The sequence below is a fragment of the Agelaius phoeniceus genome, chromosome 5 (genome assembly GCF_051311805.1).
Source record: "Agelaius phoeniceus isolate bAgePho1 chromosome 5, bAgePho1.hap1, whole genome shotgun sequence".
NCBI lineage: Eukaryota > Metazoa > Chordata > Aves > Passeriformes > Icteridae > Agelaius > Agelaius phoeniceus.
In genome coordinates this window covers 63,275,053-63,294,999 of record NC_135269.1, presented here as the reverse complement: position 1 = coordinate 63,294,999, position 19,947 = coordinate 63,275,053, and the positions used below count along the sequence as shown (strand labels likewise).

Here is a 19,947-nt window from a genome sequence, read left to right as displayed (position 1 = left end):
GAAGGACTATCTGCACAGATTTAAACCTACTTTCATTTATGGCTTCATCAGTTGCAATGATGAAGAAAATGAGTAAAGATGGAAATCTTTCCTAATGCACCGGTCTGCATGCTGCTGGACAGTGCTTTTGGCTCAGGGTAAATACAACTCTCTTTTCTGTCACCTCAATGAATTGTTCCACATTTACTCCCCTCAGAGGTCAGTTACTGAAGATGTTTACTGTCTGCATAGATGTGATTGAAGCAAGCAGAAGGAATTCTCCCAAACAGCTCCTGCATGGCCCATTTCCAGCTTTTAGTGGATGCAGAATTATATTCTGAAGCACCACTTCTCTTATGTTCTCCTCACAGACACAGTTATGCCTCAGGATGGAAGGAAGACCTCTGAGGATAATGTCTTGGGCATAGAGCATCATAAGGGAGAAAACTTTTTTGTCCTTTTCTGCTCAAACTCAAACATCTTATGAAAATATCTACTACAAGGAGGAAAGTAGGGTTGAAGTGTATCGTAGGATGTGAATAACTGCAGACATTGCTTTATTAGTACCCTGGTACTAATAATTGATACTAATTTCTATCTCTTGCATGAAAATTTACTTTATAAAAAAATTAAGTTTCCAGTCCTACATGTCTTTAAAAACAAAACATGGTGATTTTGACACCAGATATGTATCTTGATGCTTCATTTCAGTTCTGGCTGTGAAGTACAGCTACTGCTGCTTTAAGGGGAAAAAACCAGAAATATATAGAGTTCTAGAAGATCTCTGACACCTCAGGCTCTTTCTTAGGTCTAAGAAAGGGGTCTGTGCTCAAATGTACTGGGGAAGGAGGAGTGTGTACAGCAAAGAGACACCTCTCAAAGAATCCTGCATAGCCTCACTGTTGAATTGTGTGGAACAGTTTGAAGCCCTGTTTTTTATGTTATTGCTAATATTTGTTTCTTAAAGGCATTAGTTGGCCTTTTTTATAGCAATTGTTGCTTGCTGGGTATGAGGGAAGATAGAAGCTTCCCTTAATATTGGGGAGGAGGAACTTGACTGGGAAGTCTAGGGTTATTTGCTCAAGAAATGGACAAGTAGATCTAGTCAGTGCAAAGATATGGCTCACAGGCACAACACCATCCCATGAAGACACTCAAAGCTTGATCCTGGAAGAACATCTCTACCAAAGTTTTAATCAGTAAATAACCCATATTTGATATACTGTGGGAATAGGCCATATAATATTAGGAAGGATGGAGCATTCAGTGCAAAGACAGACGTTTGTATTCTAGAACATGGATTCTTTGCATCAGGAGCTGTTTCGAATGCTTTTTGTGAGCTGTGACTGCAGATACTTTGCCATTTCTGGACTCACATTGGTTCTTGGGTGGTAACATGCACTTTCCACGTTATTTGACATGGAACATGTTCCACCAGCATCAAAGCTCATCACTGCATCTACTGGGAGGCCAAACTCATATCATTTTCCTCTGCATTATTAGCCCATTAACTATTTATTTGGGAAATCCTTGGACACAACTTGTTCTTTACAGTTTTTTTTACACCTAATAGAAAACAGGGTATTGCTGCTAGATCTGAAATTACCACGTTCTTGACTGCCATTGAATTACCATTTTGGTGAGGTTGCTCCTTGGTGTTTTTGTTGTCATTTTTGTTTTCTTTATTTTGAATTCTACTTAAACCTTATCCTTGTCCCTTGTATAGTTGAAGGAACCTGACTTTTCCTAAGAAATGGGAGATCAAGTTGCAAATGAGTCAAAATTAGCATGATCATTTGACAGAAAAAGCATCCTAGCAAAAACATACACTTGTAAATCATATTTTCATCTGCTTGTGTGAAGCACATCTGCTTGCAGTTGTAAATGGATTCAGGTTCCCAAGCAGTTAACTTTATTGCTCTCTCCCATACTTTTCAGGTTTTCCTCAGAGGCAAATCTACTTTTTGTTTCTTTTGCAAACACATTTCAATAAAACTGGAAGGCTAAGACAATTTGTATTCTCTAGAGAAAAAAAAAAAAAACGAACCTGATGCATTTATCTCCTTCAAGTTTACAGATGTTAGTATCATGTATTTATACAAAAAAACCCTACATATCTTGGATAGCTGTCTGATAGTCAGTGATGCTGTAGGAATGGGGAAACATTTAAATATAGCCCAATATTATCAAGTCTTAATGAGATAAAGTGAGACGGAAGTTATTTACTTATTTTTCTCCTTCTTTGTCCCATTGCTTGAAATGAGGCCGTGACCAGAAATAAGCTCTGTTACAAAAATGGAGTTATCATTAGTAGGAAAGCTACTCAAAATATCTTCCAGTTTGAACCCAGGGCTGTTGCACTGAAGAACCTGTTTTCTTAATGAGTCCAGCATGGCAGGCAGTATTTAGATAATCCACATTTAATTGGTCTGTTTTAAAAAGAAATGAGTGGCTTAAGTGTCTGGTCATGGGTTGACAGACACAAGAGCAAGAGTTTAACAATTAGTGGAGTTAGCCTATCCGGTACCCTGTGCATTAGCACAGCAGGGAGTCCCCTCAGTGGAGGTCTGACTCTGCTGCAGATTTGGAAAGTGTTTATATGTTATTAACTTTTTAACAGCGTTAGAAGCATATTTGCATCCATCCTACAGGATCAGACCCAAGGTTAATAGGGACCAGTTCTTGTTTGCCTCTGCTGAAATGTGTCCTTTAAGTACCTTGCAGAAGTCAGTGCAGTGTTGCCAGGAAGATTTCCCTGATGCGTTTCTCGTTGTGGTTTGCAGATATCCTGACAAGGGCTTTGATGATAATTACTGCCGCAATCCTGATGGCAAGCTGAGACCATGGTGCTACACTCTTGACCCTAACACCCCCTGGGAGTTCTGTGCAATTAAAACGTGTGGTGAGTTCAAGCAAAATTTATTACTTCCTTTTCCTTTCCAAAATCTGGACACAGATATTTCAAGCAGTGTAGGACCACCGCTAGTTCATTCATTGCCCTTCATTGGCTTCTAAACCACAGCTTTCAAAGAGGGCCTCCTATAAACACTTTATATTCAATCTGGACAGGAAAGAAGAGTTGTGTGTTACTTACCACTGGAATATGTGTATGTCTTATGTACTGAAAATTGCATGAAAATGTATGAAAATGAAGAACTAAAAAAGTGAGGCAACAAAATCATGAGGATCTCATGTACAGTATCAGTTTGGCCATGCTGGACATTTGCATTATCATTTGAGAGTATCAAATATCATTTGGTGCACACACACAATCCCTCCTCAGTGTCCTCTGCTAACAACTTTTTACTGCTTTGCAGTTCTAGGCCTTGGGTCCTGAACATTATTCACTCTTGTGCTGAAGATAGAATTATTATTTTCCACATGGGTCTCTCTGTGATATTCAGCACTTTATATCAAAGCAGTCCACAGGCAATGAATTTCTTCTCATTCATCAGTTACAACTTGGTGGCATTTGTTAACCACACTTTAGAGACAAATTGAATCAAAGTGACATTGAGGTGTACAGTTGTTGGATGCTCACTTTGAGATTGTCTTGTTCAGCATTTTAGAGCTTACTACAGCATGTTATGTCTACAAAGCTCAGATCATCTTAACTTTGCTGACAGCTCTGAAAGCTCTATTTTACTGATAATTAGATGTCTTAAAGGAGAAGTAATGGGACAAGGAAGGTAGAACTCTTGGTCATTCCTTAAAAACTTGAGCAAAGCAATTTTTCTGTACTTTTATGGTAATACTGGAACTAAGGCAGATGGCAGAACCAGTTTTACTGAGACTTGCTTTAAATATTGGGATGGGTGGCAGGGAAGAGGTAATAGCTCTGATGTGAAACTTTATTTGTGAGCTGTTGCTGCCTAAAGAGGGATTCTCTACCTTCACTTAGAATTCTTATCAAACAAATTATGCCATGTTTTCTGCCTGAATCACCAATAATTCAGAATTTTCTCTCCTTGGCTCTTCACAGCTTAGGCCAGTTCTAGTTCTTGGAGATTCAGTCTGGTCTAATAAATTTGTCAATTTTTGAAATCCAAGAGTTGAGTAAGAATATTCTGTACCACCTGGTGTAGAGTGATTTAACTTCTTCTATCTTATGTCATTGTAATTCCAGTATAAGGTAGATATATTATCAAAAATATTTCACTGTAAAAAAGGCAAAGTTATTTTGATACTTTGGGCAATGTCTAATCAGGTTCTCCAGAGACAGAAGAAACTTGGCAGGATTGCTGCTTGTTTTGGTCAGGCAGTCATTAAGTCACACCCATTTAAACATCCTACCTGTGAACTACAGGACTAATTAATGTCTTTGTATCTAGGCTTACTAATATCTTTGATAAAGGGGAAAGCTCAGACCATCTCCTTTGTGAACACGTTGCTTAGCTGTGCAACTGAATCATCTTTCAAATTTTCAGTTGCTCCATTAAGTAAGGAGCTGCTGCTTTGGATTTTTGGCCTGTGTTGGTTTGGGTTTTGTTTTGGTTTGTGGTTTGTTTTCTTAAACTAAACTGCTTCCTACACTTCTCCAATTATTAGATAACGTATGAATCATGTGTAGCATACTAGAACTGTTCTTTTCCCCTGTTACTATTATGAAAAAAAGTATTCCTAAGTTACAGCTGACGGTTTCATAAATGCAACTTTTATAAACCTTTATCCTTTGGCATTTCCTGAGCTGATGTGTCAGTGTTCTGAGGATTCACATCTGGCCTTGCTGGTCACGTAAGCTTACGCCTCATGCAACTTCCAGTATCTAGAGTCTGGCCTCAGCCTTATAAAATAGTTAGGTGGGAGATCTCCTGAAAAATTCTGGATTATCACCTTTGTCTATCAAGTCATAGCAGAGCCCTGAAGAAAAGGTAAAAAGGTAAAGATCAAAATGAAATTAAAAGCAACTCCAAAACACAGTGTAATGATTTTCATATTGTGATGAAAGCCTTTTGTCTCATTTCTAGGCAAAAGTTCACTGAAGGAACTAGAAATTCTTTCCTTCAGTTAGAAACTACATTAAAATCAGTGGAAATTTCACATGTAAAACTGTATTTTCCCTGCAGAATACTGTATCTCTTTTGAAATTAATAAGGCAATCTCTATGAGAAAAAAGTTTAAAAGTAGTGGTCATGAAAGCTTAATCCAGCAGATATTTTCAAAGGGTTTTTCTCACAGGCATATGACATTGTCCTCTATGTAAGATGCAGTGGTGCTCAACGCTTTCCTTTATAACCCACTGAGGGAATTTATTGCTGATGCTACTGTTAAATCACCATCTTGATGGCCAGAATACTAAAAGAAATTATTTCAGTTTTCTGTCTTTCTTGAGGCTCATAAAAAAAATTGTTTTCCCACCTCCTAGCAGGGAGCCCAAAACACTTGGCTATTCTGGGTTTCGGTGGCTGCTCTGTGTTTCTGATGCTGGGGCTGTTTGCAATCTCAGAACACTAAAAAGAGAACATCATGAGTTATAGGTCTTTATAGCTTTGTGGTTTGGATTCTCACACAGGTTTTTAATTCCTATGCTGAGGACTGTTTATTTAATTTACAAGAAATACTAATTAGGAAAAATGCTTTGCAAATCCAAGTCCTTGGACCATATACAAAAATGTAGGTGTCCTCTCTTTGGGGAGTGACCACAAGGCAGCATGCTGCTTGTGGCTTTTTGCTACATGCCGTGAGTGCTAGTGTGCTTTATAGCCAAAATGCTGACAACAGCTCATATACAAAATTTTCAGCAAAAAAAGTTGGTGGAAGGAAGTGTTTAGAAAATAAATATGGTTTTAAGACTGAAGAGAGAGAGGGCATTGTAATTTTACTTCCAAGCACAGAATGCAGCATAAAACATTGTGGCTTACAGCCAGGGCTGTGAGAAAGAGATGACAGGAGCAATTAGGAATTAGAGATGGCTCAAGCTGCAAAAACTGGATTTGGATTAAGACTTTGGGGACCCCAGGACTGGTTTGAAGTTGCTCACATATGTGTCTGTGGTTTTGGCTTGAGACAATTTTTAGTTAGAAGAGAGGATAAAAGGACAACTAACAGCAATGAAGAAGTGTAGGACGAAATGAAGAAATGGAAGCAGTGCCAGCAAACATGAAAAAGGAAAATGACTGTTATTTTGGCATAAATGAGAACATCGACTACAGGGAAGACAGGAGTAGGGAACTAATACTGATTTTTTTAAAGCCCCAATGTGTAGCAGCTCCTCTATGGATGAGCTTCAGAAAGGTGCTGAGACCCATAAAGGAAGCTATGTATACCAGTCATTTGAGAACTGCAGAGCTTTTTGGAATTACTGTGTTAAGGACAGTGTTTCATTGATGCCTACCTGATGTCCAGACAGCTCAGATGCTTTTACTGTGGATTTAGCCTTTGCCACCAGTAGTCACTGACAGTAGTCAGGGGTGACCAAACCTTGAAAAGCCTTGAGAAAATTCAACAAAGGCCTCAGTTGAATGGGAAAGAACAAGTAATGAAACACCAAAATTGAGACTCTAGATCTAAAAATGAACTGTTGCAGTGTGCCTACAGCTTTTGGGAAGGCAAAAACCCCCTAGTATTAAATTAGTCATTCTTTAGAAACAGAGATTTCAACTTTCCATTTGAATGCACAGTCCTGATTAAAGAGTTATTTGTTGAATCATTGTGCATAAACAAATAAAAGTTAGACTCATTTAAGTTTAATATTTCTGTAAGATGAAGATGTTTATAGAAAGAGGCAGGAAAAAGAGACTGATATTTAGAGATTGATAAAGTGTTACCTTCCATCATGCTTTACAAGGAGACAAAGAATAGGTCCAGTGTTCACTGTTCATGCAACAGCTTAATCCATATTGCCTCAAAAAGGATCCTTCTCAAATGCTTTTCATCATTTCTATGATCATTTGAAAGTGAAATTTAGGAACTCTAAATGTGAAGAGACTTTTTTTTTTTTTTAATAGATTTGAAATAAAAATTGTTTGTATTTAAAGCCTTGTTGTAGACACTGGAACAGCCTGGAAAGATCTTTCTGTGCTCATGGACAAATGAATTTTATGTGCGACGGTTTTAGGTGACAATGAGTTCTTCAGTACTGTGATTCTTAAGCTTGGCTATAATTGATTTCTTTACTTTCTCATATGCTTTTACTGAAAAAAAAAAGCAAAGCACTGAAAACCAGTTGGGTTTTTCTTCCATTCTTGTACTATGCCATGGTACATCGAAGAAAACTGAGCATGCAACTGAGCATGAGCAGCTTCAAAATGCCACTCAGCTTTCTTAATAGCATTTGCAGAATTGCATGGATCACATTTAGAATCCACTTTTGAAATTGTTTTGCCACAAATCAGAGCACATTTTCCTTCTGTTCAATGACACTGTAGAAGAGAAATTGCATGAATATAAGCAAGAACAGGTATTTTCCTCATGATATAATTTAGGACTCTGCTTCTATTCCAACTATGTCTTTTTGCACAAATACATAGGTTGTATTGTCATGAAAGAGCATGTATTCTCCAGCAAAATCCCTACCTTCTTTTAAGTCAGTGTGATTCTCACCATTGACCTAAAATTTGTGCAGGATTTTCTTCTGGGTCATTGGGATTAAAGTGTGAAACAGTATCTAGCTGGTTACTTCAGCTGTCGAATGACTCAAGGCCCCTGCTGATTCCCTCATGCTGGCGTTGCTGTGAGAACCAGAACTGAGAGGACTATCTGTGGCTTTGCACATAAGGCTCTGGATGATGTTTAATCTTTTTAAGATTCTATGAATGCATGAGCTGTTCCATATTTATAAAGTTATGTATTTTGAAGTATCAAAAAAATGAGGGTTTTATGGAAAAAAAGGATATCTTTGCATTATTGCCCTTTGGTCGGGGACTTTGGAGCGAACGTGTGAAGATAGAAATACTGCTAATGGGAAATCCCCTCATGTGGCTGTCTGAGTAACATGTTTAATCTTAGTCATCCAGAATTTAAAAAAAGAAAACAAAAACCCACAAAGTTCAAAAGCAGCAAAATGCTGCTAACAACTACCAAATTCTTCCATTCATAATGAACTTTCCTAAAGGAGTAAGAAGTGCCACTTAACCCATAAATTATAAATAGTAGTCTTTTATAAGGTGGAATTTTGTGTGATCTTTCTTTAACAGTACTTTTAATCTCAGTTCAGAACTAAAGAAATTTGAACTGAAGCAAAAAATCCTGGGAACTTCCATTATGAAATATTAGTACGTACTTCAAAGTAAGGATTGCTTGTTGATTTTCAGTTAATCTAACTAAATTCATATTGTCTTCCTCATTGGAACAATCCCTTGGATTTTCAGATCTTAATTTATATTTTAGAGGATTTACTGTGCTAAGGATGGGAACTCAATTTTATAGATTTTGATCTTGATTTTGCCTTGTAAGAGAACTGGTGAGTGTGGTCTAAGGGCTCTTTCACCAATGCTCTGCACATCTGATGTTCATGCTCAGAGATATTAAATTTAGTTAATTTGGTATGTGGGTGATGAGTAATTAGCCTCAACAACAAGACCAGTACTGGATGGAGGTGACTATGTAAGTTATAGGTTTGGACTGCCTGGGCACTTCTTAGTTTGGCAAGTGCTGCATAATCTGCAGTGTCTGGTGAGAGAGGCACTGCTCCTCAAGCTCTTGCCTGTTCCTGTGCACATCCAGCCCAACTTTCATTAACAGGAATAGGGAGACTGTTCCCATCATGCCTGTTTGTGGAACCGACAGATGAATGAAGGATTTCTCAAGAATTTATTGGTAAGTTTTGAGCTTTCTGTGAGACTCAATAGCTAGAATGGGAATTGGTTCTGAGGACACAAGCCCTCAGAATTAAATTTTGGAAATATTTTGGAGTCTCATTTTTCATGTTTCAAAATGAGACATTTGTAGTATATGCAGGTGGTACAGCAAGAAGAATTTGGGGAGGGCTCTGTGGACCTTTTGGAACAATGAAACTGGTTTATAAGTTAAAATAAGAATATTTTATTGATCCGTCTCATTGCTAGAATTCTTATTGAGAGCTGCCACAAGTAATAGCAGATAATCATGTTACAGATTTTGAAACAATTTCTCTCTCAGTCATTATAGTGCAAGTCTTTCTAGAAGTGGCTTGGCTGTGCAAATACGTGGAAGTTAAGTTCTTCTGATGCCTTTACATTGTATATTTTGACATCGCCAAGTTGTAAAATCTGATCTACAGGTAGAGGTCACTGTCCAGACACATAATATAAGGTTCAACAATTAACTGTGCATGTGCAGATGTACAAGAAGGAATGCTCTACAAAATGACTATGGCCTTGATTAAATCAAGTGATTCTTCACGTATTTCATTTCAGGCATGTGATTTAAAAAAACCAAACCCACATAATGATATATAAACACCAAGCTAATTATTTTTTCTTTAGCACGACTGAGTACAGTTCATTACAGTTGAAACTGTAACTTTTTGTGTATAGATAAGGTCTTTGCAACAGCTTATATTTGATTGATTTTTTGTACATTATTATTTAAGAAGACTTTTTGCTAGAGTTATAAAATTTTATTATTTTTCTTAGGAAATATTATGAAGCCTGGGTACATGCTGAAATTTATCATCCCAGGGAATTCTTCTACCCCTGCCCCCTCAGGTCTTTCCCCATATCTCTTTCATTTGTATAAAAGAAATATGTGTATTTTTGAAAAATACTAATATATATTTGAATGTTGCATAGCAATGTTCACTCTAATCAGCTTAGAAGCTATTTTAGAGTAGAACTTTATTTGTTTTCATATATTACTTATAATAGAAAACAAAAATATTGCAGCTATTTATTACTATAAGTTGTGTGAATTAATCCTTTTTTAGTCTTATTATTTAAAAAGTGATGCATAAAGACTAAATATAAAGTTACTAGCTGCAAGAGTGTTTGATCAGTTCCCCTAGAAAGAGTGCATTTGTCAGCCTGCGGAAACCTCCTTGTGATACTTGCAGTGCCATATCCTTTTGACTTTGGAATGAGCTTGGAACTCAAAATCCTGTTGAAACAGGACAACATTTGCCTTGGGAAGGAGGGACAGGAAATGAATTTGACCATGAAATGCTGACTTGAAAACATCAACCAGATGAAGAGCTAAAGGGATGCATGGATAAATGTATAATTCAAGTGCACAACTTTATGTTATCATCCTACAGGGAAATGATCTTTAACGTCAAAGATCAGTCAGCAAATCAGCCAAAACCATCTGTTATGACATTTGGTTTCCTTAAGATCCATATTTTCTCCAAGTTCATGGAACTGGCTCAATTTACCAGGAGGGAACTACATTATGAGTAACACACAAATACTGTTCTATTCAGTGGACCATTTGAAGAAAACTAAATAAAGAAGTTTATTGACATACTTTCTGCTGCCAACTAATACTTTTAAGATAATTAATAAAATTAGTCTTGTGAACCATAGTAATTACCAACAGATATGCAGTTTCTTTTAAAATATTGTATTGGGAACTTTTAAGGATATTGAAGAATTGCACTTACTGCAGTGTATTTAGTTTTGTACTACTTTGTATATATCTGATGCAATATCTGTGCCATTAATTTGCAATTATGAAAATTGCATAAGAAATAAAAAGAGACTTTTAAGTTATGTGAATGAGTCATTTCAAAACCACTGTTTTTCTGAATTTAGTTCAAGACAGCCCACACCAGGGTGAGTGCAGAGTATATCAACATCTGTAAGAGATCTTGAGTCTGATGAATTTGTTAGTCTTTAAAACATTTTTCTCTCTGTAGAGAATACTGATCTTTGATTTCAAAAGCTAGGGGTTTTTTTTCCCTCTTTTAACCATATGAGGCATAAAAAAACCAAACCAAAACAACATTCTAGAAGAATTTAGCACATTATCTTATAATAGTATCTATAGTTTTTTATTATTATTTTTTATCTGCATCTTTTTTTCCTGTGACATGATATTCTGGGAATTCTTTAGAGAAACCCAATTGTATTTTAATCCTACAAATATGTGTTACCATGTTTAATAGTGCACATGTGGGTGGTCGCTTAGTTTTTTAAAGCTGATGGAATGATATTTTCTGAACTTGAGAAAGTAACCAGGAATATCTTGTAACTTCCAATGGTACAGCATAGGCCAGGTGTTTCACACAAGAAAATATTGCAGACTCTTTGCATGCAAGTTGGATAAGCTAGCATAAAGTCTGGCACTTATTTTGATTTTGGATTTTTGGTGGATGTTGTAAGTATGAAGAGGAGAAAATTATTCTATAATCACATTGGCAATTTCACCAATAAAACTGCAATTACCATGATTCAAACATCATGTAATCCATGACTCTATCAGTAATGTGGAGTTCAAACCTGACATCCTGAGCCATTCTTAAGAGAATGAAAGAGCTCTTCTTGTCTGGGTCTGCAGAGGAGAGCATGGTGAACAGCACAGAGGCGACAGCCGAGACCACAACGTGCGTCCGGGGACAGGGCGAGGGCTACCGTGGCACCGTCAGCACCATATGGAGTGGAGTGCAGTGCCAGAGGTGGGACTCCCAGTTTCCTCACCAGCACAACATCACTCCTGAGAACTTCAAATGCAAGTGAGTAGAGACTTGTGGGTATTATTACTGCAGTGGGAAGAGAGCTGAATTTTAAAATGTTTAACAATTTATGCCACTGGGGCAGAGCACAGGGCTCTGTCCTTGCCCCTTGTTCTGGTGCTCCCACTCTACCTGCTGAGGCTCAAAACCATTTGGGCCTGGAAAAATCAGTCCTTCAGATCTCAAAGGAATAGTTCTAGATGAACTTGTGTGAAACCCTAGGGATTTTCATGAACCTCTCCTTCAAGCATCTATTCACCAATATGATCGTGAAGTGTCTGGATGTGTTTCAGGCTGGGACCTGAATCCCAAGAGTGTTGTTACATTACCAATGGATTTTTTTCATGGAACTAAAAACGTCTTCAGAGCTTGATTGCCAACTTTAAATTAATTTGTCCTAAATACTACCTGAATGTAATCTTCTTTGAAATAATTAACATTCATAATATTTGAAAACACTTCTTTAATTTTTCACATTTTAAGTCCTTTTTCTGTCTCATTACTAAATATAGATGCATCAATAGGACTGCTTTTACTTGACTGACCACTGATCATCAAACCTTTTTGTATGGTTCATAAACTCCCAAGGTGTGAATAATCTACTAATTTTGGGCAGTACCTTAGTAATGCTCATTCAGTCCTTTTTTAACTAAGCCTAGAAGAAACCTTGCTGACCATATTGGAGCCACAGCCCAGTATGCATGAAATATCTTTATGGATGGGTAAATATCAGTAAGAATTACAGTATTAGGCCCATTCTTTCCATAGTCTGTTATCAGCAAGTGCTGCAGATGTAAAAAACACAGTGGAATGTGGAGATGCACAGAACATGGCAACAACTGTCAGGAGACAGGGAAATAAAACTTACATTTAAGAGGTTTGAATATTTCATGCAAGCTGCAAAAGACATTTAAAGATATTCCCTTGTGACTAACTTACTTTAAAGGTAACAGCTGTATAGAATTTTGACATACACTTTTTTTATTTTCCACAGTTCAGCTTCTTAAGTGAGTTACTGATAGTCTAAAGCACTCTGTTTCTCCAAACTCAACAGAACCATTCAAAGTACCGGGAGTTTTAAACACTTTGGTAATGTTTGTATTTAAAAGCACTTGTAATATATTGCAGGTGTATCCAATGTCAGTTGCATGCAAATTTTGATGGAGGATCCTGAATGAAAATATTGTTAATCTTCAAATGTAATCTCATATCCCATCAAAACATATGCTGAAAATGAATTTCCACAAACATATTCCTATTACAACTATTATTTTTTTTCTGCACACTGCATTCTTACTGGCTCCTCATCTCCTTGCACTTGACACTGATCAGTAACACAGAGACCTGAATGAGCCTGTATTTTTGTTAATTCATGACAAAAAACAATGGACCATATTGGTGGGTGTAGGTTATCCCTAAACTGCTGCTAAGCTAACATATTTATTTTTACAGGGATTTGAGGGAGAACTACTGCCGAAATCCAGATGGATCTGAATCACCCTGGTGCTTTACCACTGACCCAAACATCCGTATTGGTTATTGCTCCCAGATTCCTAAGTGTGATGTATCAAATGAACAAGGTAACAGAGGAAAAGGGTGATAACAAGATTTCAAGTGAATGCCATACTGTTCCAAACATCAAGTAGACAGCCTTGAAAACTGGAGAAGTTGTGTCTGTATTACACCTATGTAACTCTGCTTTGGATTTATTGGCATGCTTGGGGTTCATTGTGGTGTAAATGAGATTCCTTTCTCACTTTATTTGTAATTCCAGCAGGGAAAGCTGCAGCAAAGATTTTATTGGACCTGATTTTTAGACAAGGCTTATCTATATATCTGCTCTACTGTCCTTACCTTTCTTAGTTTGAAAGGCCTTTTTCCACACCTGAGATGATTTCCTTGGTTCACAGTCTTTTTATGATTGCATATCAGGCTACCAAAAAGTGATTTTTTCCCCTTTTTATTTTCTTGCAAATGCCTCCTGGTCTAGAAGGGATTGATCCTCTGTGTTCTTACCTACCTCTTCCTGTGAGGTTCATTCTGAGTCTTCAGGCAAATGTTTTTCCCATGAGGTTTTGGTATTACTGTAAGGAGTAATGTTGCATCCTGAATGGATGTCAATCACAGCATAAACTGAGGCTAAGACCTCAGACCTATAACCCTACATCAGGCTGCATTAACGTCTCCATCTTTAAATTTTAGCCAATGTTACTGTAAATTTAAAAAAGTTGCAGTGGCAAGACTTATGCCAGAGAAAGGATTAAACTTTTGCATTCATTCTGTGTTTCTTGTAAAGTATCAATTATCCAAAAGTAAAAATACTGATGAATATGAAATTAAGTGCTTTATGCAAAATGTCTTTATAGTACTGATAATTTTAAACAATTCTCTTGAAAAGTCTCAAAAAGGCTTGTGATAAAAGCTTATGAATTAAACATGACTTCTGCTGGAGCGAACAAGCAAGTTTTTGAATTACATTAAAATTAAAGTCATGATGATTTTTTGATTTTGCTGAAGTACTTAAGTCTAGAATTATATACTGTTGCCAGTATCTGAAAACTACACAAAGCTAAACCAAATGCCTATTCTTTTGTGGAAGGAGGAATAGAGGACCATTTTTTCTTGGTTTTGTATAAAATAGCTTCTGACAACTTTTAGGATATTCTGTGTGGCCATTCTAAATTAGTCATAAACCAACTATTTATGAAAGAAATTTTCCAAGTCCATGTAAGTGAGGCAAAATTTAAAATACTGCTGTGTTGGGAATGAAGGTCTCAAACAGGAGATTATGTATGTAAATTTGAAAACTATTTCCATTTTTCTTCTGATCTGATTTATGCAATTGCCTTATGAATAGTGTCTAGCATTCGCTTCAAAGAACACTTGTCTTTAGTAATTTGGATTACTGATGGAAAGGAAGAGTTTTCTTCCTAATGTTGCACAATCACCCTCCACTTTTTTGTCTCATCCTTCTTTTTTTTTCAGATTGTTATCGTGGCAATGGCAAGAGTTACATGGGGAATCTATCCAAGACAAGATTTGGGCTAACTTGCTCCACATGGGACAAAAATATTGAAGACTTACGTAGGTGTGTACATATGAAACAGAAAGAGATGGTTCAGTGAGTCCTGAATAAATACTGCCTCCAGATGGCAACTCTTTTTCATCTGCATTGATTCTAAAGTAGCCCCTTATGTCCTGGAGCTTTTAATATCTTTGTTTTCCTAACCTTTTTTTTTTTTTTCCTTTTCTTTGTGTTTAAATATATTGCACAACATGACTTTTTTCAGGCTAACCAGTAATTGCAGGCTTTGGGATGTTTCTTAGTGTTTAGTTTACTGGCCTATTTTACCCCATCCTTGTCCTTGAAAGTTTGCTACAATGAGACGATATCAGAAATAAGAGGAAATGGTTGTCTCATTAGCCTCATCTCATAGCTCATGCTGCTTCAAGGAGGAGATTGGACTTGAAACCACCTAATGTCCCTTGCAGCCTGAAATTGACTCTTTAGTCTACAATCTAGTGATACTGACATCAAATGCCAAGAAAAAGACCTGCAATGACTGTAGTTTATAATTACATTGGCTTCATATTCAAGTAGTAGAAATGGCAAATTAATTTATTTGTTGAAGTAAAATGAATTATCAGGACTACATATAACATAAGGGATTCATAAAATGTTTTGCTGTGTATGAGATATCACACACAGTGTGATATGTGTCTGTGATGAAAATAGTTTCTCCTTCATTTTCCTTTAGTTTCTCAAGCTGATGCAAATGTGTCAATATTAGCTTTGATACTTGCTGTAGAGCCACAGTGCTGAACATACAAGCCATTGTCCTTTGGGAGGACTGTGAAGGTCAGGAAGTCAGCCTTTAGGGAAGCTGAATTGCAAAAGGCAGATTTCAGTGGCCCTGTCTGGTATCATCAGCTGGACTACATGTGTTTCTTCCCAGAGATGGGGAGAGAGAGGATGCATATTCAGTGTGCTGCTCAGGGAAGGGAAGCAGAGGTTTAAGCTCATGCTGTCTGAGAAGCATGATAAGTCTTAGTTTGCTATGACTGAGGCAGTATAAACCTACTGGATGCTTGATGAAATTGTATTGATCTAATAGAGCACAGGTCAGCCTTTCTTTTCTACTACCACCCATTTTCCATCTAGGAACTCCTTTGAGGAGTTATCTGTCTCACTCCAGCAGTTTCTCTGTTTATGAGTCTTCTGGAGGCAGCATGAGTGGTTGGTTGTGAACTGAAGGAGCAGTACAACTGTAACTAAAGAAGCCTGTATCCTTGTATCTGACAAGCCAGAAATAAACTTCTTCCTCTACTTCAGATTTTGGCCTCAAAATTTCACCTCCACAGTGCTTCACGTAGGCTTGCAGCTTAAATGACCTATCACTGTGGTTTGTCTGAGCCATTCATCTTTCTTGTTGCCTGCTGCTCATCCTTGCTTGCTTTCTTAGTTTGTCTTTCTTTTGCCTTTGATTCAGCTTTGTAGATTCAATGCTCCCTTGTGCTGTTAACCTGCAGGAGAAGAAACCTGTGGTCCCCAAAGGAGTCTGCAGATTTTCTGCGGGCATCACAGGCACTCTTTTAATCAGTATAATGATCCCTCCTGAGGATATCTAGAGATTTTAGCTCAGTGGGAGATCTAGAAGACTCCCAGCTTTCCAGTGGACACAGTGCTTAAAATACCAACCAGAGGAAAGTTGGACACAGATCCAGAAGATATTTGGGTCTCATCTTCCCTTTGATTTCAACCAGCCCTAAACCCTGACCTGTAGGCTTCTCAATCAGCTAATAATACAATGCGGAGCAAAGCAACATTTAACCTTTGAAATTTTGGGCTATAGTATAAAGCTTTTCAACACTTAGAATTTTTTTTTTTTCCCTGTAGGCATATACAAATATTCAGAGAACCAGATGTTAGTAAACTGAAGAAAAACTATTGCCGCAATCCAGATGATGATTTTCACGGTCCCTGGTGTTACACAGATGATCCTCTTGTGCCCTGGGATTACTGCCCTATTTCTCGATGTGAGTACTCGGCACGCTGCTGGCACTGTCAGCTGTGCAGTCCCAGTGAAGCCACGGTGTCACAGGCCTGTGCACACCTTCCTATTGTCACTTGTGGCTGCAGAAAATGTGTGATTCTATCAAGAGTCAATTGTGCGTGACTGAGAAGGAGCAGACAGAAGCTGCTTGTGCAATATATGAACAAGGGGTTCTTTTCCTTGACCAGCTTGGAGATTTCAAGACTTATTTATGCAGCAGGAGCACAAAGGGGCTATTACAGATGGTCAAACATTTTCCAACAGATCTAGCTATTGAATGAGGGCTGGATGGAGACAAAGAATTGTCTAGCGGTCAGAATGCTGGCTGTGGCCTCAAGAAACCCAGGCAGAGTTATCTTCTGCTCTACAGGCTTCAGAGACTCTTTGTGTGATCTGTCTTTGTAACGTTAGGATAACTCACTATATATATGCTGAAGTGTATATGTGCTATAGAGATTAGATTCTGCTTTCGGATGTTTATGGGATGATTTAATTCCTGGCAAGAATTAGGAAAATCATGCCTCCAAAGCTGAGTGTTTAAATCTAAATAGCTTAAATAAACAGAATTAGGAATCCTAGGGAATTCAGCAATAAACTGATGACATGTAGAAAAAGATAGTTTTATGCTGAAAAATGTGTAATTCACATTTATGTTCAAAATCTTTCTCTTCAACTCTTATTTCTAAGTTATTCTGCGGCATGTCCTGGGAGAACACTTAAATGGTAAATCAGGCTTTTGAATTCATGTCTGTGATCTCTAGAGGTTAAGGATAATGTTACACTCATTCCTGGAGGCAATCTACTGCATTTCCTCATAGCCTAAACTCCAGCATCTCTAAAAAGTGGTATTTGAAGTCTCAGGTGATATTTTGGCATCTCTATGAAGTGTAAACAAAACTTTGCAAAAGGTTATTTGTGTCAATATAAATGAAGAATAGCTGAAGGAATATACTTCTTATTCACTTATTCTGAGTTCATTATTTGGATCTATGAATTCCTAAGATGTATTCTCAGCAAACATTTGTAGGGCATCCAGAACTGGGGAGTAGTACATTTCTGCAATCAAGCACCAGAGTGGGAATATGCCAGTTTAACAGTTGTAACTCATGTGGACTAGTATTACACTACTGTATAAATATATATGCACATGCATACAGTTATACATAGAAACATAGACATAGAAAACATGTATGCATGTACATATATGCATCCATATATACACATGCATATATGCATTTGTGTATACATGCAGAAATTTCACTATGGATATAACAGCCTCTATATATATGAATATACCTCTGTGTGTGTGGTGTATCTATATATTCACACATATATTTTCTTAATGATGGAAATCTATTTGGAGGAGACTGTTTAAATTTTCCTTGGGCAACTTTTCAGAAGCTACCCCTGTACCTCTAGCTCATAATGCTCGGTCACTCTGTATGTGTCACTGAAGGTAAACATTTAGAAACAAGTTTAAGCAAACTTGTAACTATTTTTTTAATTAGACTAGATGGAAGTACTGAACCAGATTTTGGGAATCACGTTTTGATAAGAATAAGTTTTTGCTGATAGGGACCTAAAATGTCTTTCAAAGTTTTTTAAGGAATTGAAAATTTGTTTCAGTCTTCTATAGATTTAATCACATGATTTCTGTAGTTCATGAAAGCTTATATAAAAGTCATAACTTCATTTTTCAGCATTTGCTTGTTTAAATGAAACATATAAATTGAACATGATAGGCAGCCTGATGTCTTCAGAATTCAGCCAAGAAGAAAAATGCTTGACATCCCTGCTCCAAAATTTTTCTTTCTTATTTCATTCTATTGGAGTAAAATTCTGCCCCCTTGTTAAGTGTTACTGAATACTGCTTTTGCAGAGTACTGAAGAAGTCATTGAAGTTTAAAACTTTCTGAACCATTAAACTTAAACATATGTCATTTGGTGTTGAAATGTAGTCAATTTTTAAACGTATTTTAATTTTGTATTATGGCTATCTTGTGTGTCTGTCTAGGTGAAGGTGATACAACTCCTACTACAACCAGCTTGGATGGTAAGTTTGTGTATGAACTGTGCAGTGCATGACTATCCTCTAAATCTAGACATTTCTTTCCAACTGGGAATTTTTATTTACTAATAAAAATTAGTAAAGTTATAAAAAACCCACCATGCAAACTGAGCAAAAGTAATTTTACAAGAGAAAAATGGGGAATAGCTTTGTTATACTCCTTTATCTATTCTCACCGTCATGTCTTGCCAGTGGTGAGATTTGGTAATGAGCTTCAATGTTTGCTTTTTAACTATGTAAATCTCAAAACCCTATTTAAATTTATGTATTTTATATTCCCTATGAATATTTAAATAGACCTACTCAGCTTCACTGGGGTAGTTTTGATGGCCTAGAAATATATTTCATTAGCACAGGAAAGTTAATACATAATAAATATTGACCTTCTTGTGGTCCTTATGTGCAACTGTGCAGGTTTCCTACCACTGCTTTTAGTAAAATGTGATCTCTGGACCTGCTTTCAGATACTGCCATTCCTTGTGCCTCAACAAAACATTTGAGAGTTGTAAATGGAATCCCAACACAAACTAACGAAGGATGGGTGGTTAGTTTGATGTACAGGTAACTATCACTTTGATTAGAAGGGCAATACAACTAACTACTAGGATACTTGTTTTAGAATTGTAGAAAATGTTGACCATAATAACAATAAAAGAATGTTTCTACATTGCAGTTAAGTTCTGTAAAAGCAGAAAATTAGCATTCCTCTGATGTCAGGTGATGCCACAGTATTCACTCTGCAGTGAAATACTTTATATGTTAATTATAGCTAACTTACACATGTGAACCTGCAAAGCATTCATAGTCTTCTGTTCTTCCACTTAGCTACAGCAGACCTTTTCATAACACTGGCTTCACATTCAGCATTAAAGTGGTTATTTTAGAGACTGATGGAAAAGAATTGAATTTCAGATCAATATTTTCACTTTGATGGCAAAGCATTTATTTGTGAAGCCTAAGATTCAGGATTTATATCTGTGTCAAAGAAAGCTTTCCCTTATGTCATTGCATGGAATTAAAATTTATTTGGTATTAAAAAATAAATAAGTAGGAGCTATAAGGAAATCCTTTTCATTCTGTAAAACAAGACCCTGACATGTACAACTTGTGTATAACACATGTATTGTATTATGGCAGATCTTTGCTGCTGTGTAAAAGCCAGAACACAGAATGGCTGTTTCCTATGCTCTTTACTCTGGTTCATAACTCATCAGCTGGAAGTGTGAATCATTAATTTATAACAGGATATATCTCATGCA

At 36.9% G+C, this 19,947-nt stretch overlaps 1 protein-coding gene across 1 annotated transcript in view; it reads left to right on the top strand.

Annotated features, from left to right (window-relative positions):
* The window catches only part of HGF (hepatocyte growth factor), a 57,408-nt gene that overhangs the window by 25,698 nt on the left and 11,763 nt on the right, over positions 1-19,947 (top strand). The window contains exons 7-13 of the mRNA XM_077179148.1: positions 2,763-2,881; positions 11,392-11,566; positions 13,019-13,146; positions 14,552-14,654; positions 16,464-16,603; positions 18,635-18,673; positions 19,153-19,249. Of these exons, the coding sequence (XP_077035263.1) occupies positions 2,763-2,881; positions 11,392-11,566; positions 13,019-13,146; positions 14,552-14,654; positions 16,464-16,603; positions 18,635-18,673; positions 19,153-19,249 (801 nt within the window). The remainder of the gene's footprint in view (positions 1-2,762; positions 2,882-11,391; positions 11,567-13,018; positions 13,147-14,551; positions 14,655-16,463; positions 16,604-18,634; positions 18,674-19,152; positions 19,250-19,947) is intronic.